This window comes from Anser brachyrhynchus (assembly GCF_964034855.1).
Source record: "Anser brachyrhynchus genome assembly, chromosome: 7".
Taxonomy (NCBI): Eukaryota; Metazoa; Chordata; class Aves; order Anseriformes; family Anatidae; genus Anser; species Anser brachyrhynchus.
Window position 1 is genome coordinate 17883098 of NC_137701.1, and position 21286 is coordinate 17904383.

General features: G+C 36.1%; 1 protein-coding gene across 9 annotated transcripts in view; it reads right to left on the reverse strand.

Moving 5' to 3' along the window:
* Positions 1–95: 95 nt before the first annotated feature.
* OSBPL6 (oxysterol binding protein like 6) overlaps positions 96–21286 on the reverse strand; it is a 99218-nt gene continuing 78027 nt past the window's right edge. For all 9 annotated transcript variants that reach the window (XM_080599483.1, XM_080599482.1, XM_080599485.1 and 6 more), the window contains 11 exons: positions 20051–20188; positions 17647–17734; positions 17209–17462; positions 16887–17024; positions 16464–16527; positions 15751–15829; positions 14353–14497; positions 13118–13262; positions 11997–12123; positions 11306–11428; positions 96–10363 (listed from right to left, as the gene is read on the reverse strand). In XM_080599483.1, coding sequence (XP_080455609.1) covers positions 10255–10363; positions 11306–11428; positions 11997–12123; positions 13118–13262; positions 14353–14497; positions 15751–15829; positions 16464–16527; positions 16887–17024; positions 17209–17462; positions 17647–17734; positions 20051–20188 — 1410 coding nt within the window. In that variant the 3' untranslated portion in view covers positions 96–10254. The remainder of the gene's footprint in view (positions 10364–11305; positions 11429–11996; positions 12124–13117; positions 13263–14352; positions 14498–15750; positions 15830–16463; positions 16528–16886; positions 17025–17208; positions 17463–17646; positions 17735–20050; positions 20189–21286) is intronic.

The window sequence follows — 21286 nt, forward strand, 5'->3', positions numbered from 1 at the left end:
TAGCCAGTCCACTTATCTAGTTACAAACAAGTCATTCAAGACTCTTATTCTGAGGCATTTCTCATGTTAATAAATCAGAACGCAGATGACAGCAGTTTAAACAGTGTACATTGAGTTTTATTAGAACAAGCACTAATAGCAGCAGTGTACAGAGTGATGGAGACAATGTACTGTATGCACTGAACAATAATAATTATACAATTGCACTTCTTCAGAGATCTATTAGAAAATGCTTTTCAGTAAACAGTTTCCCAAATCTAGCATTGTTTGGATTTGCCTCTGAGGAAAAAAATACAAAAAATATGCTTTTTTTTTTTTTTTGGTAAGGCATTAGCAACATTCATTGGCAGGCTAAACAAGTCATTTGTACATGCATTATCCAATTACATTGCAACAGGTAAAAGAGCATCACGTTTCCTCAAAAACTAAAATTGTGTGTGTGGTTTTTGGACACAATATCCTGATAAATCCGGCTCAGCTTGAAGGAAACAGATGACATCTTTTGTTACATTTTAGAGCACAACAGAAACTATAGCATAGCCAAGTTCACCTTTATTTCCTACTAGAAGCTGTAGGACCTTCCTCAGTTGGAGTTGGTATTGTGGGTATTGTCTATACCACACGCATCACTGGATTGAACTCCTAATTAAAGTAATTTCTCTTGTTTACTACTGCCTCCACTACCACCTCCCTGAATCACGTGTCCAACAGATGTTCCTGTTGCCAAAGGATCATCACCAACACCCACTGCTGCATGAGCTTGTTATTTATTGCACGAGAGGTAGTCGGCGTGAGGCCTCATCTGCATTCAGGGTTACTACAACAGCATGGTCAAAAACAACTCATGGGTGCAAAGACACAGAGTAAGTGCATTGCAGCTGCGCTACGTGAGAACTTGAAATTATTTTTTTCACTGCTGTTTCCCAGCTAGCGAGTGGGTTTGATCTCTGAAGTAGCCAGAGAACTCAATATCCCAAAAACAGTAATTCTACTGATGTGCTAAAGCCTAACAGGGGAGAGGGGAGGCACTTTCTCACATTCATGCTTTTTGTAGGCTGAGATTTGGAGCATGCTCTTAGTTAGCCATCCCTTCTTCACAAGTCAGCAAAAGTAGTCTCCTGCTCCCCTCGGCACATGGCACTAGCAGCCTTTGCTCTGGCTCACACCAGCCTGAGGAGAGCACAGGGAAACAGGGACAGGAATTGCAAATATTCACACAATTAAGCTTGCTAGAGTGAGACATAGTATGATTAATTGTCAATGATCTGATCTCCTGCTTTTTCTTCCAAATGTCATACATAATTGATCTTTGCAGAGATGTGAAGTTAACTGATTCTTAAACACTGCAAGCCCCAGAATAAGGTCCCAAAATGTAAAAGAGCCAAAGTCGAATAAATTGCTCTGACTGGCAAACAGTGAAAACAGCTGCATTTCACACATTGATCTTCCATGAGATTGTGCACATGGTCAAAAATAAGCTCAAGTATAAGTAGCTGAATATCTATGCTGGACTGTACGATAAGCCTGAAACTGAAATATGATTTGGGCAGCCAGACCATCCACTCCCCTGGAAGCTCACTGAGTTCAATGGAGTATCAACAGGAGCTGCTCAGCCTCATCTGCATTGGTGTTCATTTGTTTAAGCACATAGGGATTAGAAATCAAGTGCTACAAAGCCTGGTGCAACCAGGTACATTGTTTTGATTTCTTAAAAATGTCAACATTGAGCCTTTTCATTTAAACATGAATACCTACATCTTTTTAACTGAATTCAATGAGACAACTTGCAATAGGTATCCTAAGGATGTACTGGCGCCTGTGCAAGATCAGAGTCCAAGCACAAAAAAACCTGGGGTGTACATTGCTGATTAGCTATTGCATTTGAATTAAAGGTCTAATACAAATTATATCCTACCTATGTTTTTCATCAACTGTTGATGCTTAGTAACTGTAAGCAGTAGAAGTGCTTTTTACAGGCACAATTATAGTCAGTATTTGGAGCATAGGATCAAGAAGATGTAAAGAATCATCATCCTGAAAGATCCCCCAAAATGGCAAACAGTCAAGCAAAAATGAGTGAGCATTTGCAGGAAAGCAATCAAGATGAAGATTTTTTTATTATTATTTTAAATTACTGAATGTACTATGAATCACTAAATTTAAACCTTTAAGAATTGCAATACTTTAAGTAGTTTATACAGCCTTTAACACAAAGATTTGCACATCAATTTTCAATTGAGTCATTTAGAAATTATGGTATTGACTTTTTTTTTCCCCAGTATCCTTTTCACCTTCATCTTCTTATGGAAGTCCACAGTGAACTTCTGAGCATAAAATGAAGGGTGCTGCGGGTGCAGTTTAATATTGCAGTGTTCAAAAATAATGTTTTCGGCAATGTTTCTGTATCTGGATACATAAATGCTTCTTCTTTTCTTTTTTTCCTTTAGTGACAGTTTTCTACTCCTTTTAAACAACATAAAATTTTTGTCTGGTGCATCAAGGTACATAGACCCTTTGCAGTTACAGTGTTACTGCCCTCCAGAACAATCACTGTCTATCTGTTACTCAAAAAGCAGCACTGACTCTTTATGTTGGGCTTCTTAGAAAGCAAGTATTTGCTTTTAAAATTCATCTTAAAAAAAAAAAAAAAGATGAAGCAAGTTTCTATATACCCTTCTAGCTACCACAATAGTATAATCACAGTGGAAAGACTCTGAGGACCTCCTTTTACAAGGATGCTATACAAAGGTGCACAAGAAATCAACAGAGTTGTTGGTGTGGGGGGTTTTGTTCTTTTTTTTTTTTTTTTTTGGTCAAATAAGCACAGAGATATGGAAAATCAGCAAATAATGCCCATTTAGCTATTTATGTTTTGACATTTTTACGTAGCAAAGAAATGGTGCAAGGTTGTTTCCCATCTGAAAGTAAATGCTGATAAAAGTAATGAAGCTCAGTAAGCAAAGTAAAACTGACAGCTAATCTAAACCTTACTCTTATAATGGCATTTCCAGCACGTGAGCAATCTATAAATACTGGAATTTACTACGTCACATGTGTGCGTATGGGAACTAATCTCACCATAAAGTGTGACATTGCTCCCACTTTGTGCAAAAGGAGAGAAAATACAGAATTCTCTGCTGTTGAAATGCTCAGAAATTGCAATTCACCAAAAAGATAATTATACAAAGGGAAGTAGATACAGACTGAAAGAAGAAAGCTTGCTACTGGTTTCAACAAAGCAAATATACCTAATCTCCTAATACAAAACTATCTTAATGATCTCTCTGAATGCCACAGTAGTTCAATTTTATGATGGCTTCTTATACACTAAGTAAAGCATCTGCTTCAGAAAACCTGCTGTAACAGTTAAAGAACAAGCAGTTTGGTGAAGGAAAAGATTTCAGACATAAGATGCCAACAGCTTGATTTCTCACTTATTATATAGTAAATAACAGACACAAATCAATATACAAAAAGGAATCCCATCCAGAAAAAAAGCTGAAAAGTATTTATTTTGGGTCCACACAAAATTTTAGTGAATGATTATTCTAGGTCTACCTTGATCTGGGAACTGGAGGTTTAGCAAGATCTGAACATCAATTGCATGACAGGAGAACCATCCTCCATGTCTGTCAAGTTCCAAACACTGTTTAATTTTTAAAACTCAAACTTGACAAGTAATTAATTCTTAGTGGGGAATGAATGCTTGAAAATAATTAAGTCTATAAATAATTTTAAAGAAACAAGAACACCGCTTTTACTAATTATAGCAAAAGCTTAACTAAGCTATTAGTTGCTATCTTTGCATATATGCCTGCATACCAAAATACATTCATTAACATCTGTTCTCAGCTCATAGTCACATCATGTTTGAAACTCAGCTGAATATTAAATTTTGTTGTGATCTGAATTTGTTATGCTACCTTTAAACCACCAAAGAATATCAGTCACACTTATTTTAAGAACTAAATAGACCTCAATTCTATCCTCATATTAGAATAATTTTCAACACTGACTTCAAGACAGGTGACAAATGCAGGTTTAAAATTTTTATGTATTATTTCATTATTGCTGGTCTGATCTCAAAATATTTTTTATAAAATATTATGCAAATACAATGATAGTTGTACATCACATCTCTATTTATTCAACACAGTTAAAGAAGCTATCCTGAATTCTCCTCTGCCCAGAAAATACTGAAGGTTAAACTAAAATTAACTTTTTAAATGCTACTGTAATATTCCTGATTGAGGTGAATTTACCAAAGGAAGAGGACTATGAGACAAAGGAACACAGGATTACAAGAAAAGAAATCTGAACTTGCAATCTTGTCTACTGCTGACTGTCCTTGGTGGGCATGAGAAATCAGCCCAATAGGCTCCAACTGTCACAAATGCAATCATAAACAGCAATACAGTTCCGGGAAAAAAAAAAAAAAAGGGAAAAATATTTATTTGTGGCTGAACTGACTGGCACAAGGAAGAATTGTTCTGGTTGAATATTTATCACTCTAAGTGCTGCTTGTGTATGACACTTTCATCATAAGGATGCCCAGAATATAAACAATTAAGTTACCCAATTCTGCATTTTTGCAGGAATCTGCTCACCTCTTCACATTTTGCATCCCTAATAGTTTGTGGCAGGAAGATTATAACTTAGCAGAAGATATCCCTCATTCACTAATGCACGCTATTACAAGTAGCAGTAAATATGGAAATACGTTTTAGTGTTTCATGGGAGACAACATCTGGATCACTGCTCTAAGGGTATATATAGGTAGCTTTGCCACTGAACTGTTCAAAGGTCATGACAGAATATATTACATGCTGCTGATTGGAATATATGTTCCAACTTTATGGTTTCCCTGTTTATAAAATCTATAACTCTCTTTGTCCACATTACCAATATACTTTTACCAAAATGTTGTCTACAGTACTTTTTATTTATAAATGGAATAAAACTTTCCCTCACCTTCAGAATTGTTTCTGAACAAATGTCACCAATCCTCCCTTTTCTCATGCTGTCATGAATCAGTGGAAAGAGAAATGGTATTAACATAACCTGCCTGGAACAGATTTAACAGCTGCTCTGACATTTTAATTCATGCAAGTTTGAAATTTTCCTATTTTTTTCTATTTTGTTACAATGGTGTCACTGACAGAATTGCTGTCATTAGTTTCACTGTTCTCTGTTGCAGTCTTTCTCTCCCTTCTCTGAGGTATGTCAGAGAACACAAGGGAAAAAGAATTAAAGACATGATGGGTTTAGTAATACCACAAAACTTCACAAAGGAGGAGATGGGTATATAAAGCAGCTACAAGTACATTGCTGCCACTTTTTAACTTACAAGATACTGTATAAAAATCTTCCAAAGGAGGTTTTAGAAAGAGGCTTTCAAATTTAGTGGAAGAAAGATGGAATGTGTACCAAAGCTCATCAATGAAGAGGGTTTATACACTCAAGTTTAAAGAGCGAAGAATGTGTTTGCTTTTGTAAGTAGACTCCTTTACGGTATATAACACAAAAATAAAATAAACTGCTGTAAATATGCCATTTCTTTCAGCTTACTGAGATTCTTAACATTCTTATGGATGCCATTCACTTTTACAAGGTAGCTCAGGGAGATATCCTCCCCAGGAATAATTAAACCTTTATTCACACACTTAGTCTAGATTCTTCTGTTAAAAACAACTATGACAAAAAAAAAAAAAAACTTTCTCCATGAAACTTATGAGTGATGTGAAATTATAATAAAAGTAACCAGGCATTCCCTTGCAATTTTAGCAGATGAACACAAAAATTTAGTAGCAATTGTATCCTTGACCACCTCTACTTTTAACAATATATGCTCAAAAGAACAAACTAAAGTTTTATACTATTTTGATGACTGTTACTTAATGCCAGCCAAGAAGAAAATGCTAGATAGCAGCTCCAGTAGTCACTAAGATAAGCAGAAAGTTGTTAGCTTTCTCCAAGGTCTGTTTATAACACAGGCTGACTGGTGAGGACATTCCAGTGTTTCTTACACAATTTTGTTAACGCTGATCGCTTTTCCCCTAGCCACCTGAAACTCTCTTTAACATAATCCTTCCATTTTAGTGTATGAATACAAATAACTACCTTTCAGGTAGATTTAATCTAAAAACTCTTCTTGCTTTCATTATGCAGCTCCAGTATTAATCCTGACAACTGAAATAGAGGTAATTCCTCAGCTTACAACTGCAGCCAATGACATTTTAAACAGCTAGTGTTGATCTCTGTCTCTGATCTCACCAGTGCTGGCAATGTGCACGTCCTGCAATACTTGACATCAGCCTGGTATCTGTTGTTCAAACAGACCTCACAAATAACATAAAAGTTCATTCAGAGTCAGAAGATCAAAATGAGGAGAAAAAAGGGTAATGGTATTTGTAAAATGACCAGAGTATTACAGTGGGATTACATTTTTAAAGGCAAATACAAAAATAGTTTATTTCATGCAACCTATATCAGTCTAGAAGTAGAATGGGTGTTGAGATGACTTTTTAATCACAGTAAAACTATGAAAATCAACTCATATTCAAATTTTATCTCTTAGTGAGGTAACGATTTCTAATACACAGAAAAATCTGCCATCCTGTTAATATGGATCCAAAATAGGAATGAAGTTAAGTAAGATGACATGACTTTTGATGAGAATAGCTGTTGTTAACCAATCATATCTGCAGTACCGGAACAAGGAACAAACTGAAGTACACTTTAAAATATTAATTGAAAGTACATTTCACTATTGTTGAACTAAAGTATAAGGGCTGTGTATTTTATACACAAATATGTACTTTGAGAAAACAGGAAAAAGCGAAAATGTCTTTGTAATAAAAGTCAGAACTTCTTAAATTGTTTAAGAGTTTTTAAATACACTAATTTTCACCGTATACTAAACCTGTAGCAATTAAATCTACTGAGTAAGTAAGCAGCTTTTATGCCTTTCCAAAGGAAATACTGCCTGGCTGAATGGAGGAGTTTTCAGTGGGCTGAAAACTGCCTGAATCCCAAGGCTTGAAGGGCACTGACCAATGGCTTACACCCCACTGGCAACCAGCAAGGAGGGGTTAATTCTGGGGCCTTTATTGATGGATATCTCACCAGTGACCTGGGCAAGGACACAGATTACACCCTAACAAGTTGGCATTTAATGAGGATTCGATGGCACACCAAACGGCAGAGCTTCTGTCAGGAGGACCTTGCTCAGCCTGAGCCCTGGGCCATAAGACACTTTGTGAAGTTCAACAGAAATGGAAAGGTCTCCACTTGGCGCACAAAAATCCCACAAGCTGGCATGGACGGTCAGGCAGCAGCAACCCTGCCAAAAAGCAGCAAGTGCTTACTGCAGGTGCCAGGCTGCAAAGGAGACTTCCCACCACACCGCAGGAAAGCCGAGTGCACTGCACTGGCAGAAGGGTGGGCAGCCTGCCATCCCCCCCACCTCAGAGATGGTGAAATCTCACAGGATGTCTGCAAATCATAGTTTGGGCACGAGCCCCAAGACCTGCCTTTTAGTAATCCATTCTCTAGAAACAGCACAAAATATGTCCCAGTGTCTCCCCAAGGTTGCAGGAAAAAAAGTAATCGATTTTACACAGGAAACAGAGAATTCTGTACTATAGGAAACTGCCCTATGGCACACCTGCTGGCACTGTTAGAATTCTGGTAAAGACAACAATATCTTGCAACACTTTGCTTTGCAATTCCTCTAGCCAATAATTAACTAATTTAACAATCAGTTAATTTAACATCCAGTAGGTTTAAACAGTTCCTTCAATAGAAAGATTAAGCACATCGTGTTTTTTTAATTCTAAAAATTTGAAAGCTTTTTTTCTTTCAATGAGTATCAGATAAATAATTGTAAAAGAATAATTCAAGCAGTGATAACAACCTCATTGTTCACCAAGTTTCAGTTTGCATTGCAAAGAATGGCATTCAGAAAACACTAGAACACTAAAACTAAATACCTTATTTCTATATTTAAATTAAAAGACAACTTTAAAAAAAAAAGAGAGAACATGCAGTTTCTGTCCCTCAAATGTACTTGCAATCATGCACTCGTAATACTTTCTAATATCACAGAGAACTGCACACAGACTGGAGTGTAATGTGGGCAAATAATAAGGTTGCATTTAAGGGAAGTGACGTAAAATAATTGTTATTTTAGACACTGTGCCAATTTGATTCATAGTGTAACGCCATTAAAGCAAGTACGACAAAGTCAACTAAATATGATTAAAACAAACAAACCTTTATATATTTTCATTTTCTTATAATAACTGCAGAAAAAAATGGGTTCAAGTAGGAATTAATCAAGTATCATTATTCAAATAATTCACAATTTTCTTTGGAAGAAATCCTGGTAATCTGCACACAACTTTTTATACCACGTATTCATAAGCAATGTTTAGTATTCAAAATTCTTTAAAATTCTACCTTATATTTTCTTTAGGTTTTCATATTTGTTCCTGATAACATAACTGTGTGAAGAAGCTGGAATACATCAGTAGCTAGTTGCTCTGCCTTACAAACAAGGTCGAGAACTAAATGGGTATTAAATAATCACAGTAATCTCAGCTCTGTGGGGACCTGACTGTGCAAAAGGAAGAGGCAGGTAGAGGGATGGGTACATGTGGTATTCCACTGAGAGCTGTTCACACAACTCTACTGGCAGGATCACATAGCTACCCAATCATTCTTTTAGGTCTCATTACTGGAATCAATCTTAAATACAAAAAAAAAAAAAAAAAAGAGTGCATTATGTGTGCTGTGCATATGTAGAATGGAAGACTACGTCATACCATATGAAATGTAATTTTTACCTAATAAAGTCATTTTTTTTCTTTTATTAAAATCTGTCTTTCTACTCTTTAGTGTTTCCAAGATTTTCATACAGAAAATGCCAAGACTTCTCCCACATATATTAACTGAGGCTTAGCAACACATATGAGGCTTGGTTCCTAACCAAAAAATATAGGATCACTTTACGAAAAACTAAAATATAATTTTGCACAAAAGTTATTTTGGCAACACAAGTAGTAGTAGCTATCTACAATGCATGGGAGCCTCTTCCCTACTCTCAACTATAAACTTAGATAAGAGTGGATGGGGAAAGAATGGAGCCAGTAAACAGCATGTGTGGCAGAAAACATCAGTTGCATTTAAAGTACTATCCAACCTCTGGAGCGAAGCCAGAGACCTTCCCATGAAATCTTTCTGTGCTTTAACACTGTTGCAAAGCTTCACGGAATCCTAATTGTATAAGCAGTTACAGAGAAATGAGATTCGCTGTAAGACCATGTCCACTCTGTGGTAAGAGATGATCACATCTCAGAATCAGTCATTCAGAATATGAATTTTCTGACTAGCTATTCATACGCATTTACTAAAATTGCCTCAAATTTAACCAGTTAGCAGCTTCTTTTCAGTCTGATTATACAGTCAGCTTCCCAAAGCATACAGTAGATCTCGTTTCTCTGAAATACAGTTAAGATGTTTGGTTGTCTTTTGATTTTAAATAATACAGGTTCTCTAATATTTATAGCATGATAAAATCCTAGGGCTATAAAAATCTGCCCTTCACACAAGCCTAAGCATACATATTTTAAAATGACTTACTGTACATCTTCATATTTTGTTTAAGGCATGAACAATGGCATATGAATGGGAACAGCTTCCAGAAAAGCATATCTTTTTGACAAGGTCAGTCCAAGCACATCACACCAAAGGACTAACCTGAAGCCAGAAATGACAGTGTGGTGACGCAAGAGTTTTTAACAAAAATAGTTGAAACAAAATGGATTTTTTCTGTTTTTCGTCCTCATTTTTTTTTTTAATTTAAATTACATTACTCGTAATGTCTGTTTAAAGCACCGGTTGCAGTTTTGTGTTTACCACCTCTTCCAAGTGATTTTGGATAACTCATCTGCTTCTCTTGTTCTGACTTTTCAGTGTATGAAACTTTAAAAGGTTTCTGTTTTTTCCTTTTTCTTTCTTTACTTTTTTTTTTTTTTTTTTTTTTTTTAATGGCTGCTGCAAAATTAAAAAGATCCAGAAGTGGTCAGGGGCCTGGTCTAATGCACTTTCAAAAGTCCGTTATAAAGATGAATATAAATGCAAATGATAGGTTTTTCCGTAGACCCACAAACCACGCTTAGCTATAAGAATCACATTGTGCATAGTTATTTTTTCTTCCGAGAGTGATATGTTTACTAGATCTACATTCTCAGTTTACCAGAGCACGGGAATTTCTACTTTATTAAATCCAGGATCCTTTCGCAGTTCCCAGTAGGTTTCATTGGTAACCCAGGCTTCTCTTTGATTGGCATCGATAACTTTTCTGTAGAAGAAAAAAGAAAGATAAAGGTCTGACCATAGATCTCTGCTCCTATACAATATGCAATCAAATCCCATACCTCTCTGATCTAACCCCAACATTAAATCTGATTTAATATTTCAAAAGGAGGCAAGAACAGTCAGGGATTTAAAAACAAAAATCAATCTCTCTCTGTGCCAGAAGTAGAAAGTTTAGAAAACAATCAAACCCACAAATCCATTGTTTGATCTTGGTAAGCAGTTTTTAGAGCTACAAAAAGCCTCTTTGGTCATAACAGATTCAGGTTCTGTGCAGGGGATCAAAAAAGAGATCTAGCTTGCAGAATACTTGATTGTTTGCTCTGGATTATGTTCATTTTCCACTAAAAATAACACACCAATCACTTTCAATCTGTTCACTTCTGATTCCCCAAGCTATCACACTATTTGACATTTGATATTCTTGATTCAGAAGAATGAATAATTAAAAAAAAAACTCCACTCTCAAAAATAAATCAACTGCAATTTAAATGCATATATATACATTTATATATACATTATATGTATGTGTGTGTATGTATGCTTTTTTTGTTCAGGTCCCTATTTATTACTTTGTTTATGCAATGGCTTAAAACAATAGCCTCCTAAGAGCTAGCAATAATCTAAGCTAACAGCTCCTAGAATGTTATACTTCTATTCCATTTCTAAGTTCAAAAACCATTGGCCATGTGGTGCAGCAGAATTGTTAGCTGTTGCCCATTGTGAGAAAATGATCAGATACTCTCCATTACAAAGCCTTAAACTACATAAAAATTGCTTCAGACTGAGATTAGGTATCTGATCATTACAATTGCCATTTTCCAGGCTTTCACGATTAAACAGATTATGCTGGTGGTAATTCATGTAGTTCTTCATCCAGTTACACCACTGAAAACAGAGAGAATTCTACTGAAATGAAAAGACTCACTTAAAAAATTTGGGTACATATTCAATGCTGTTTTCTTCCATGTACCGCCTCCGACTTCTCTGGAGTTCTTCTATTCTTTGTTTCTCTGATGCTGCTGCTTCTACATTTCCTTCTTCCAGAAGCCTGTATGGATAACAGCAGGCCCTATAGCAATCATACAGTATCCAGAACAGGGGATTTTCCAGCAACAGTCATCACAAAAGACGAGCAGAAACCAAGCCTGTTGTCTGTGTTTTACTCACTTTAAGATCTAGTCAGAACCCCATAAAATGAGAATAACTGATATTTGACTCCCCAGTTGCATGTACCTGACCTTCACCCTTAGGCATACAACTTCTTTAGCTACTTCAGTGTTATCACAGATGCTGAAGTAGTGTGAACTGAGAATTAGGAGGGAATTAATATTGCCTCCGTTCACAGCTGGAGGGCATGACGTTACAGAGCACGTCTTTCCAGCTCATCATGAAGAATCCTACCTCTGCTAAAAGACTTGTATTATAGCTCTACAAACAGGATACTTTCTACTCTCCCTCAACTGGGTAAAGCAGAAATTTGATTGCAGTACTGAGTACCTTCTCTGCTAGCAGAATCCTCCAAGTTCAGACTGTAGTGAAGACAGACAAAATTCAATACTCAGCCAAACCCAGCCTTAAAATGACCAAATATTAAGTGTTTAAACAAGCATTCTTGCCTTTGATCTGGCCTGAATCGTGCATCTGTTGTAGGAAGAAGATCTTTCAGCACAGGATCTAACTCATTGAGCTCAATAGCAAACCTCGTGAAGCCATAATAACGTTCATAATTGGTTGGCATGGAGCCTGTATGCATATGCATGAGAAACAAAGAAGTTTTTACTATTACTATTACTCTGAATATGCAAGAGACTCATGTATTTATTAAATTATAAAAGCAAAAAATACTAATATATTTTACCCTTATATACAGTTATTAAGCATCAAGAGCTATTCTCTAGATAGGAAAACGTTCACTCAGTATTAATTTCAACTGCTTATTTTTCATAGGTTGTAATTATATACTAATAGATTCAAAATGTTTACGATCTTTCATTTTTAAATAAAAATTACTGTTTTTAAGATTTTTAAGCTAAACAGTTTCCCGTTCCTAGGAAAGCAGGCTTATCAGACATCTATATAAAAGCTAACCCTAGCTAATCTTCAGTGTTGATTTTGGAACATACACTTGCTTGAAGACTGATTGGGCACTGTTCTGAACCTTTAGCACTAAGAGCAATCAGAGCAGAGTGGGTGCAAAGCATTAGCAATAATGACAATTCCTGGATAATCACTCTGCACATATGAAAAATACTGTATGTGCAAAGGAAGAGTAATTTAACACCAAAGTCTCTAAGCAAGCAATAAGGAAGCTGAATTCAACTACTGAAATTACAGGAGCTCACCACCTCTGAAGACCAATCCTTCAGTTTAATAAAGGACTAAGACAGCAAACTTGGTAAAATGGTATTTCCTATTCTGTTGAATCCAAACAAGTTACCCTCTCTCTGTGAGAAAGCAGTCAGGCAGACCCAGACACCTGATTATTTTCTTAATTTTATTCTTAGGTTGTCCCCCAAAATATATGACCAGAAGTCAGACCAAGATGTGAAAGTCTAGGCCCTGTAGGAGCATTTCCATTTACCATTATTATAAACTCCTGTAAATTCTTATTTATTTATCTAGTCAAAAAATTATTTCCCCCATAGTATTTTGTGTATTTAAAATGATGGCTCAAACTGCTTTACAAAGTTTAGAGTTATACCATGGTGCTCGCCAGAGTTTATCACAAGCTTCTTACCTGGCCTCCATACACATTTGGCTGAAGGTGCAACCCCACAGTAAAGACCTTCATGCCACTTTCCAAACAAGCGATGCACCACCTTCCCTTCTTGATCTATCACAACACCTTGGACTTCATTTACATTTGAATTCCAGTAGTTTACCTGCAAGTTTAATGAAGAATTACTAGTCAGCTATCATGTTACTCTGTACCAAAACAGTTACTGCATGAATCTTAAATGCCCAAATTTTGTATTAGAAATGCTCAGCTGAAACCAAAAATAACAGTATTCAAAATTCAGATGATTTGATTATTAATTGCTTTAGTTTGAGAAACCTTGAATGACTTGATATGTGGTTTCGGTATAAGGTATTCAAGTACAGTTAATTATCAGAACATAGGGGAAATATATTGTTGTTCATTAACCAAAATCCCAAAAAATAGAGCAGTAAAAATGACACTTTGAAAGCTGCAAGATCAGAAGCACCTAATTCTCTTCTTTCCAGATGGGGAGATACTGAATATATATATAAAGGAAACCTTTGATGGGTCCAGCACACTACTGTTTGTAGCAGGGAAGACTCTCAGCCAGTATTACTTGGTATTTGCTTTCTGTTTCTCTCTTCTGTTTTGCTTTTCTTAGACACATTTAACACCTTCATCTAGTGTTGGTCACTCATCAGAACATCCAACAAGACACGAATTTCAGATTTGCAGTGATACACCATTGGTCACACTGCAATGGTATCAATATATTTTGTCACAATACAAAGACAAACTTGCTTTAGGGAAAATAATTGATACTAACATATCTATACATTCACCTGTTTTTATATATGGTTCCTGCCTGGATATTAAAATAGTGTGAGCTATTGAAGCCAAAGAGATAAAATACCAATGGCCAAATTCTAGCAAAAGCAGAAGTACTATGGCACAGAAGTCTGTATCGTGACTTTGCATTTTCATAGTATTAACAGATAAGAAATTTTGTCATTTTATTTTTAACCTAAAAACAACAACAGCATAGCACACAGGTGTATAGCAATGTAAGACATTGATATCAAACATACCAGTTCAATGGAAAAGTCACACTACTTGACATTGCACTCTTATTTGACGATTTAGATATTCTCAAATGTTGGTAAGACAAAATGTGGAATGTGGATTTCCGGAATATTGAAGAAACACCTCTATGCATACTTTAACTGTATACTTTTATAAATAGATGATATGCATTAGAATACATACACTACCTTGACAAATGTGAGTTTACAAATACAAACACTGCTTTTTGTGTTTCTGATAGTTATCTCTCCATAGTGCTCTATCCACCTCCTTCCACTAAGGATGTTATGTATGCATGTAGTGACTTTGTTCCAGACATAGTAATCTCCATACCTAAGAACAGATTAACAAGTAGTTGGTAATATAAATTAATCAAGATCATAAACAAGAAAAAAAGTAAGAAAAAAGTAAGCCATTATACAATTTCATATTCCTCAAAAATGTTTGAAACAATAGCTTACTTGATTAAAATCATAGGTTCTGGGCACATTACTGATCCTCCATGGAGGAAGTCACCTATGGTCTAGTGTGGAAAACTGAGGAATGATGCTATGAACCACAAATCAAGATAGCATGAGCCACTGAAGTCCTGCACGGCAAATTCACTTTCCCCAGAGCATTAAGGTGCTTTGACCTTAATTCCAGGAGTGCTGGACCCAAAGATCAACATAAGGCTGGATTTAGGCCACAGGCAGACAATGCAATTGAATTACAAATAGAACAAAATAAATGTGGAAGGAAAGAACAGAAAGGAAGTAGGCAGGAGCTAATTGGCACACCATCCCTTTTCCTTTGTAACAACTACTCGCACTCAGAGCACCTCTGTTGTCAAACAAGGGACTAAAATGAGGGAATTCTATCGTGCAAAGCACATTCTCCTTCAACGACTGAGGGACAAATATGGAGACAGAAGACAAAGCTGCTCACAAGTGCATTTACTTGAATTTCAAGAGATGAATAAAAAGGTGAAATGGAGTCCCAAAGAATGCCGTACTGGTATAGTCAGAAAGAAAAGTGGCTGCAACATATAGGAGCAGGAATAGTACTGCAAAACCTGCAGATGTATTTAAAATATCCTCTCCTTGCATATTCTCAGCTTACAACCAGCTTTATTTGTATTGAAACTTCTTCCTCTCACTATTCAGTCAACATCTGAAGAACATTTTTGGGCTTTGACATTTTGAAAAATGACGTTGCATTATCAGTTCTTCTGAGGAAACAGCACTACTGAGAGCTTTAGTAAGGACAGTGCTAGCTGCTGACAGCCCTATATTGCAGCCTTGTTTTGAACAGTTGATCACTACTGTATATGTAGAACTTGTGTTTTCTCTCCTAAAACATTTCTATTCTCCTGTCTGTCAGTTTCTAGAGAGTTCATACATTTTCCCTCCAAAAACCCAAATGAATCTTCAGGCTTAGCAATGCTTCTGTATCCCCATCTGTAGACTCAGGAGAAATTTGAGCTAGGTGCTGTCACCCATACAATTCATGCGATCTCTGCATACACGTTACCCAATCCAGTCACAAAGCAGCTTAGATTAGACTACACCAAAGACCAAACCAAAAGGAAATAAAAAGGAGCTTACTTTGGAAGAGTCACATTCAAGGTTCCAACTGGCAGAATTTCCATCGATTTTCCCCAAAACTTGTTTTTCCACCTGATATCTGAATATAATAGTGAAAGATTGTGAAAGATGTACAAAACCAAGAAGACCAAAGTCTTCCATTCGTAGTGATCTGTGGTAGATGATGTGATCTATACTACACCATCCAGTTTAAGACAGGACCGTATGAGGTTGTCATGAAAATACAAATAAATAAATAAATAAATAAATATAAAACAACCTAGAAAATGACATGAGGTCAGAAAAAATAAAGAGAATTTTGATTTTCTTCTAGGAGTTATGCCTGTGTTACATCACTGTCAAATCTCTCATGAGAACATTCCATATAAATTAAATGCAAATGCCAGTAGAGACAAGAAAAGAAACAGCTGCTTGTTCAACTGTGTAAAAAGAACTGCTTGTGTTTATAAGAAATAACAATTTTCTTGGTAAAAATCTTTTAAGCAGAAAAGTATAAACAGACTGCAAGTGACAAGGAAAGTTGTAACACATCTACTCACTCTTCAAAATGAGAATTTGGAGTGAATTAATTCAGAGCATGAGTTTGTAATATGTTACTACAAAAATTGTAAGTATAAAAATTTGGGGTAAGTTCCAAACACAAAGCTCAGCTTGTACAAAGTTTTTACTTGCTAATAAAACAGGTTTTATGCTTTTGAATTAAAAAGGTATACCTTGCCAAAACACAAAGTTCTTCGATTCACAGTGACAGGCCGAAATGGGAGGATGGTGGCTAACCTGAAAAACAGTTTGGCTGAGTTAAAAGCAATTAATTTTCATTTCTAAGACAATACAACTGTTACTGCAATATAACAATATTAAATAGCCCACACTATCTATTAGCTTATGTTGCTATGAAAACAGATGAAACTTATGCTTCAGTTTTACACTATGTACTTAAAACAACACTACTACAGTGATTAATATGAAAACATACCTTCTTGTATTTAATGAAGTTCATACATACTTACCACCTCTTTTTACTATCAAGAAAACAAACCTTTTTTAACCAGAAAATAAAAACAAGGTCAATCTATTAATCAAAGAAACCAACCTCTAAACATAACCACCAGTGTCCATCTAGAAATAAGCCTTACCTGCTCTGAGAAAAATCGAAATCCTTTGTCTTCTCTAATACATTCATAAGTTTCACCAAGCACTGGGTTAAATGGCTTGCTTCCCGCTCTAAAGTATGTACAGGCATAACCTGACGCTGCAAAAGCAGCTATTAGAACCTGTTGAAATGCAGACAAGAATATAAGAAAAAATACGCAAAGATTCCTGTGCATGTACCATCACTGTAGGGTAACACACATGTTTTTTGTGAACAGGAAGAGTGAGAGGGGACTCTGCACAGACCTCCACACAACAGCTCCCTTTTTAATATAGACATAAGAAGCGCTACGCTAAATTTATTACCATGCGTTCATAAGGATCATCTGTTTCTGCAGCCTTGTCCAGGAGTTCACTGTATTCCAGCTCTTCACAGAGGTGTTGCAAGGTATTCAGAGGTTCATTTAGCTCAACTGGCATGGATACTTTGGAAAGATCTTTGCCAATGTTATTTCTCAAAATATTCCACAGATTGATGTTACTGGTGTCAGGACTGGGAGCTGGGAGACAAGTTCGCCGTCCGTTCCTGAATGCACCTCCTGTTAGCTCACCATTGAGAACTGAGAAGAGAAAAAAATATTATCACAATAAAGCACCACATAAAGAAAAACAGATTTATTCCTTGAACCAAATTCACCACCAGAACAAGCAAGCAGCAGAGTTGGTCTTGTATAGAGAAGCAGTAAGTCTGGTACATGAACAAAACCAACATTATTTCCCAAAGTTCAAAACATAGCAATATACTTTGCCGAGAAATGTTGTCTGCAACACTGGTGTTGTCCTCTGATATATTATCACTCACATCGCTGATATAAGATTCGTCATCAGAAGCCTAAAAAATAAAATATCAATTAAGTCAAATATATATAAAGAATACTGACAAATTAGACAAAAATAATTACTTGAAACACTAATACTCAAAGAAATCATCTGTACCCAATTAGATACATTTTAACTAAATCAACTAGATGTTTCAATCAGTCCATACTGCCAATTTGCTAACAGTGTCAAAACAAATGCTATGCTCTCCTTATGTTCTTGAACTGCTATTACGAAGCCAAATGTAGGCATTAAATTTGCAAAAGGGTGACTTCAAATGAGATCATGGATCAACAAAAAATTGACAATAAAACACACTGGGGTTGGTGGTGAGAAGAGACAGTCAGGCTCCTGGTCTTTATACAGAATCCAACACTAAAATGTAGCTTGTATGTCAGCAAAAAAATACATAGACATTGACCTATCATTTTGCAAAAACAAGAACTACATTAGCATTAAGACTACTTTTAAGATTATTTTTTTAAACATACGAGCAGCCCGAGCTCTCAAACTCTATAAATGACTTATTCTTTTACATTTATTAGACAAATTTAATTACAAAAGAAAGGATTTTCAGTTTAAGAAAAAAAGTTTTATTGGAGTCTGATGGAGTGTCTGCCATTCAGATCAGCTGAAGTGAGCCAAAAACAGATTCTAGTTTTGGGGATTCAAAGGCTTCTACTGCAATCCAGAGAAACTGATATTGAGAAAAAATTAATAGTTTATCATGAGCCCAAAATGGGATGAAATCGCTCATTTTAAAATTTGCTTTGGAAGGGCAGTGCAATTTTACAGCTGAGGAAAATAAACCACTTTTTTCTGCCAAATTTCCTGAAGAGTTTAGCACCTTTAGCACCTAATCATCCCCTTGACACAAGCAACAAAAAAAGTATAGAAGACTTTTGCACACTTTACATTCTAGATATTTAAACTCTTTGTCAAAAGGGAAAACTCTGGATTTTCCATAATCTGGAAGGACTGAGAATGTCCCCATTTTGTTTATTTTTGAAATGATACTTTTACTCTCAACTGCTTTCAGCCTTGAATGTGTCTTTTCCCTATCCTGTTTCTCTCAACATTGCTTCACATTGCTTACTTCTAATGCCACAGGCTCCTCTCTGTGCTATGAGAGCAAGCTATGGCTGAGGCTGAAATTGAAACTAAAGCTGTCAGCTTCAGGTAGACACCCTGAGGTCTTTGCCTGACATATGCCTGACAACAGGCAACAGCACTCTCCATATAACATAAAAGAATTTAACACTGCAATTGTTTCCCATTACAAGGCAGCAGTTCTGGACAAACCCACCCCTTTGGCAAGCCCATCTTCTGCATGAAGCTGCTATGGTCACAAGCCAGTTGAACTGGCAATTTGTAACATGAAACCGGATTTTCAGGACAAAAAAAATGCCGTTTGTTCCTAAAAAAAATTATACTGGACAGTGACAATTTAGAAACAGGATGTTCTCCACTGTCTGAAACTATGGTTTGCTTTTAATTTGCATGGTTTGGAAAATAAAGCTTGAGAAACTCTAAACCTGTGAAATTTTGACAGAGCTCATCTGCTAGCAAGTTAGAGAGATCGATAATGAAGGTGGAAGAAAACTATAACAGTCTGCTCTGCAGACAATCATTTCATTTAGAATCATGGTAGTTTGTGATTGAGTTTAGCAGTTTTGTAAACAGCTCTCTTAGAATTAATTATAATTAATCACAGATGATTTTCCAAAACTCACATGGAGAAAACAGGTAAGTATAAACAACAAAAAAGACAAATTGGTAATCTCCGTTTGTCTGATGCACAACTTGAATAGGATGCTGAAGTGCCGACCCACAACATACCAGGTCACTTAACAAGATAAATTGCATGGGAAAGGTGGGGACAGCCACATGACACAGAGCCCCAGAAGTATCCAACTGTTTCACCTTTGAGCTTCAATGAGGCAATTTTTTATGCTTGTCTACTTCTCTGATTACAGAGAATAACCTTATATGTATGATAGAAGACCTTTTCTTTGTTTTTAATGAATATTTTAAAATCAAAATCTGCATAGACAGACCTATTTGGTCCTGTCTGTCATCCATCTCTGAAACTGCCATAGTCTATCAAGGACATGTACTGAACACACATTAATTATACAACTTTCAGCTCAGTTTTATACTTCAGGAAACCTCTGCAGCCCATCGTGAGTGAGTCTCATGTGAATTTATCTATATCTTATGCATTTTGACACCTTTTTACTCTAAGCAGCATTAAAAATAATCATCCACTAGAGGCAGCAATACCTGAATCCATCTGACAGCAAAGCTGCAGCATGCCATCATAGCCTACCTCATTTTCTGATGAGCTGGCAGACAGAAGCACCTCCTGTGCATCAAAGAACTCTGACACTGATTCAGACATAGAGAGCCTGCTCTCATTAGAAACTTGCTGGGACAATGGCAAACTGACATGAATTTGTTCACCTGTCTGCAAATAAAGCACAGAAAAATAAAAGTGTTATTTACAATAATAATAAAGAAATATGTATAAAAGGGGTAAATCATCTGAATATTTTTCTATGTCAAATACAGTAAAGACAGCATTTTAGCAGGACTTTCTGTGTACCAAACATGTGAAACTCAGACAAGTACGAAATGAAGTGCAATCTGAGCAGTGACATACATGTCTTCATTTGAGGCCTGCTTAGCATCAACTGCTAAGCTTTAGCAGCATGAATAATCACAGAGCTAGTTCTGTATCCAGAGGAACAATTTTGTGGACGATAACCGGATTGTGTCAGACAAGTTCAACCACAAAATTCAGATGAAAAAGATATCTGATCGTAACAACTAATATTATTGGGACCTAGCCTTGATACAACCAAAACTCAGAAAGACCAGGAAGTTATAAATTACTTTCAAAATAAATAGCCTTGTTAACCAGTTTAGTAATGTTTGAAAAGTTTGAATATTCAAGAGGATGGCTATAATAAACATTTATTTGCCTTTATTCCATATTTGTATTCCAAATCTCATCTGAATTAAACAATTAATTCTGACTTGCTACTACTAGCGGGAATGTACTCTTTATGGCTTATCATAAAGAGAATTTAACAGCAAAGGTAAGAATTCCCAAACTGTGCCATGTGTATATGAATATGGGGAGAAGCTAATTTAAATAGCTTGACATATCTTCCTGTTCTTGCTATTTATGGGAAGAACACCACGTTTCAAAAAGTTACCCAACAAGCTTTAAGAAGGGAGAAAAAAAATTAAGATTCTCTCCCTGTACCATTCCACCAAAGTAGCTGCTGCTGTGGAAGCAAACAGGCTACTGACTTAATCCCCCAATTTATACAGCATAATGCTTCAGGGATAATACAGACGAAACTACTGAAGCCCTTTTAAACACCATTACTCTTCAGATGGGAATGCCACTCCCATTCATCTTACTACAGAAGTCCCGCAAGTGATTTTGTTGACATCTCAATCTTGCCTCTATACAGTTGCCTTAAAATGCACTAACAATAAAAAAATCACAAACAAGCCAAGAGGTCAAAAACCTTTCATTTTTCCCTGGGGTTTT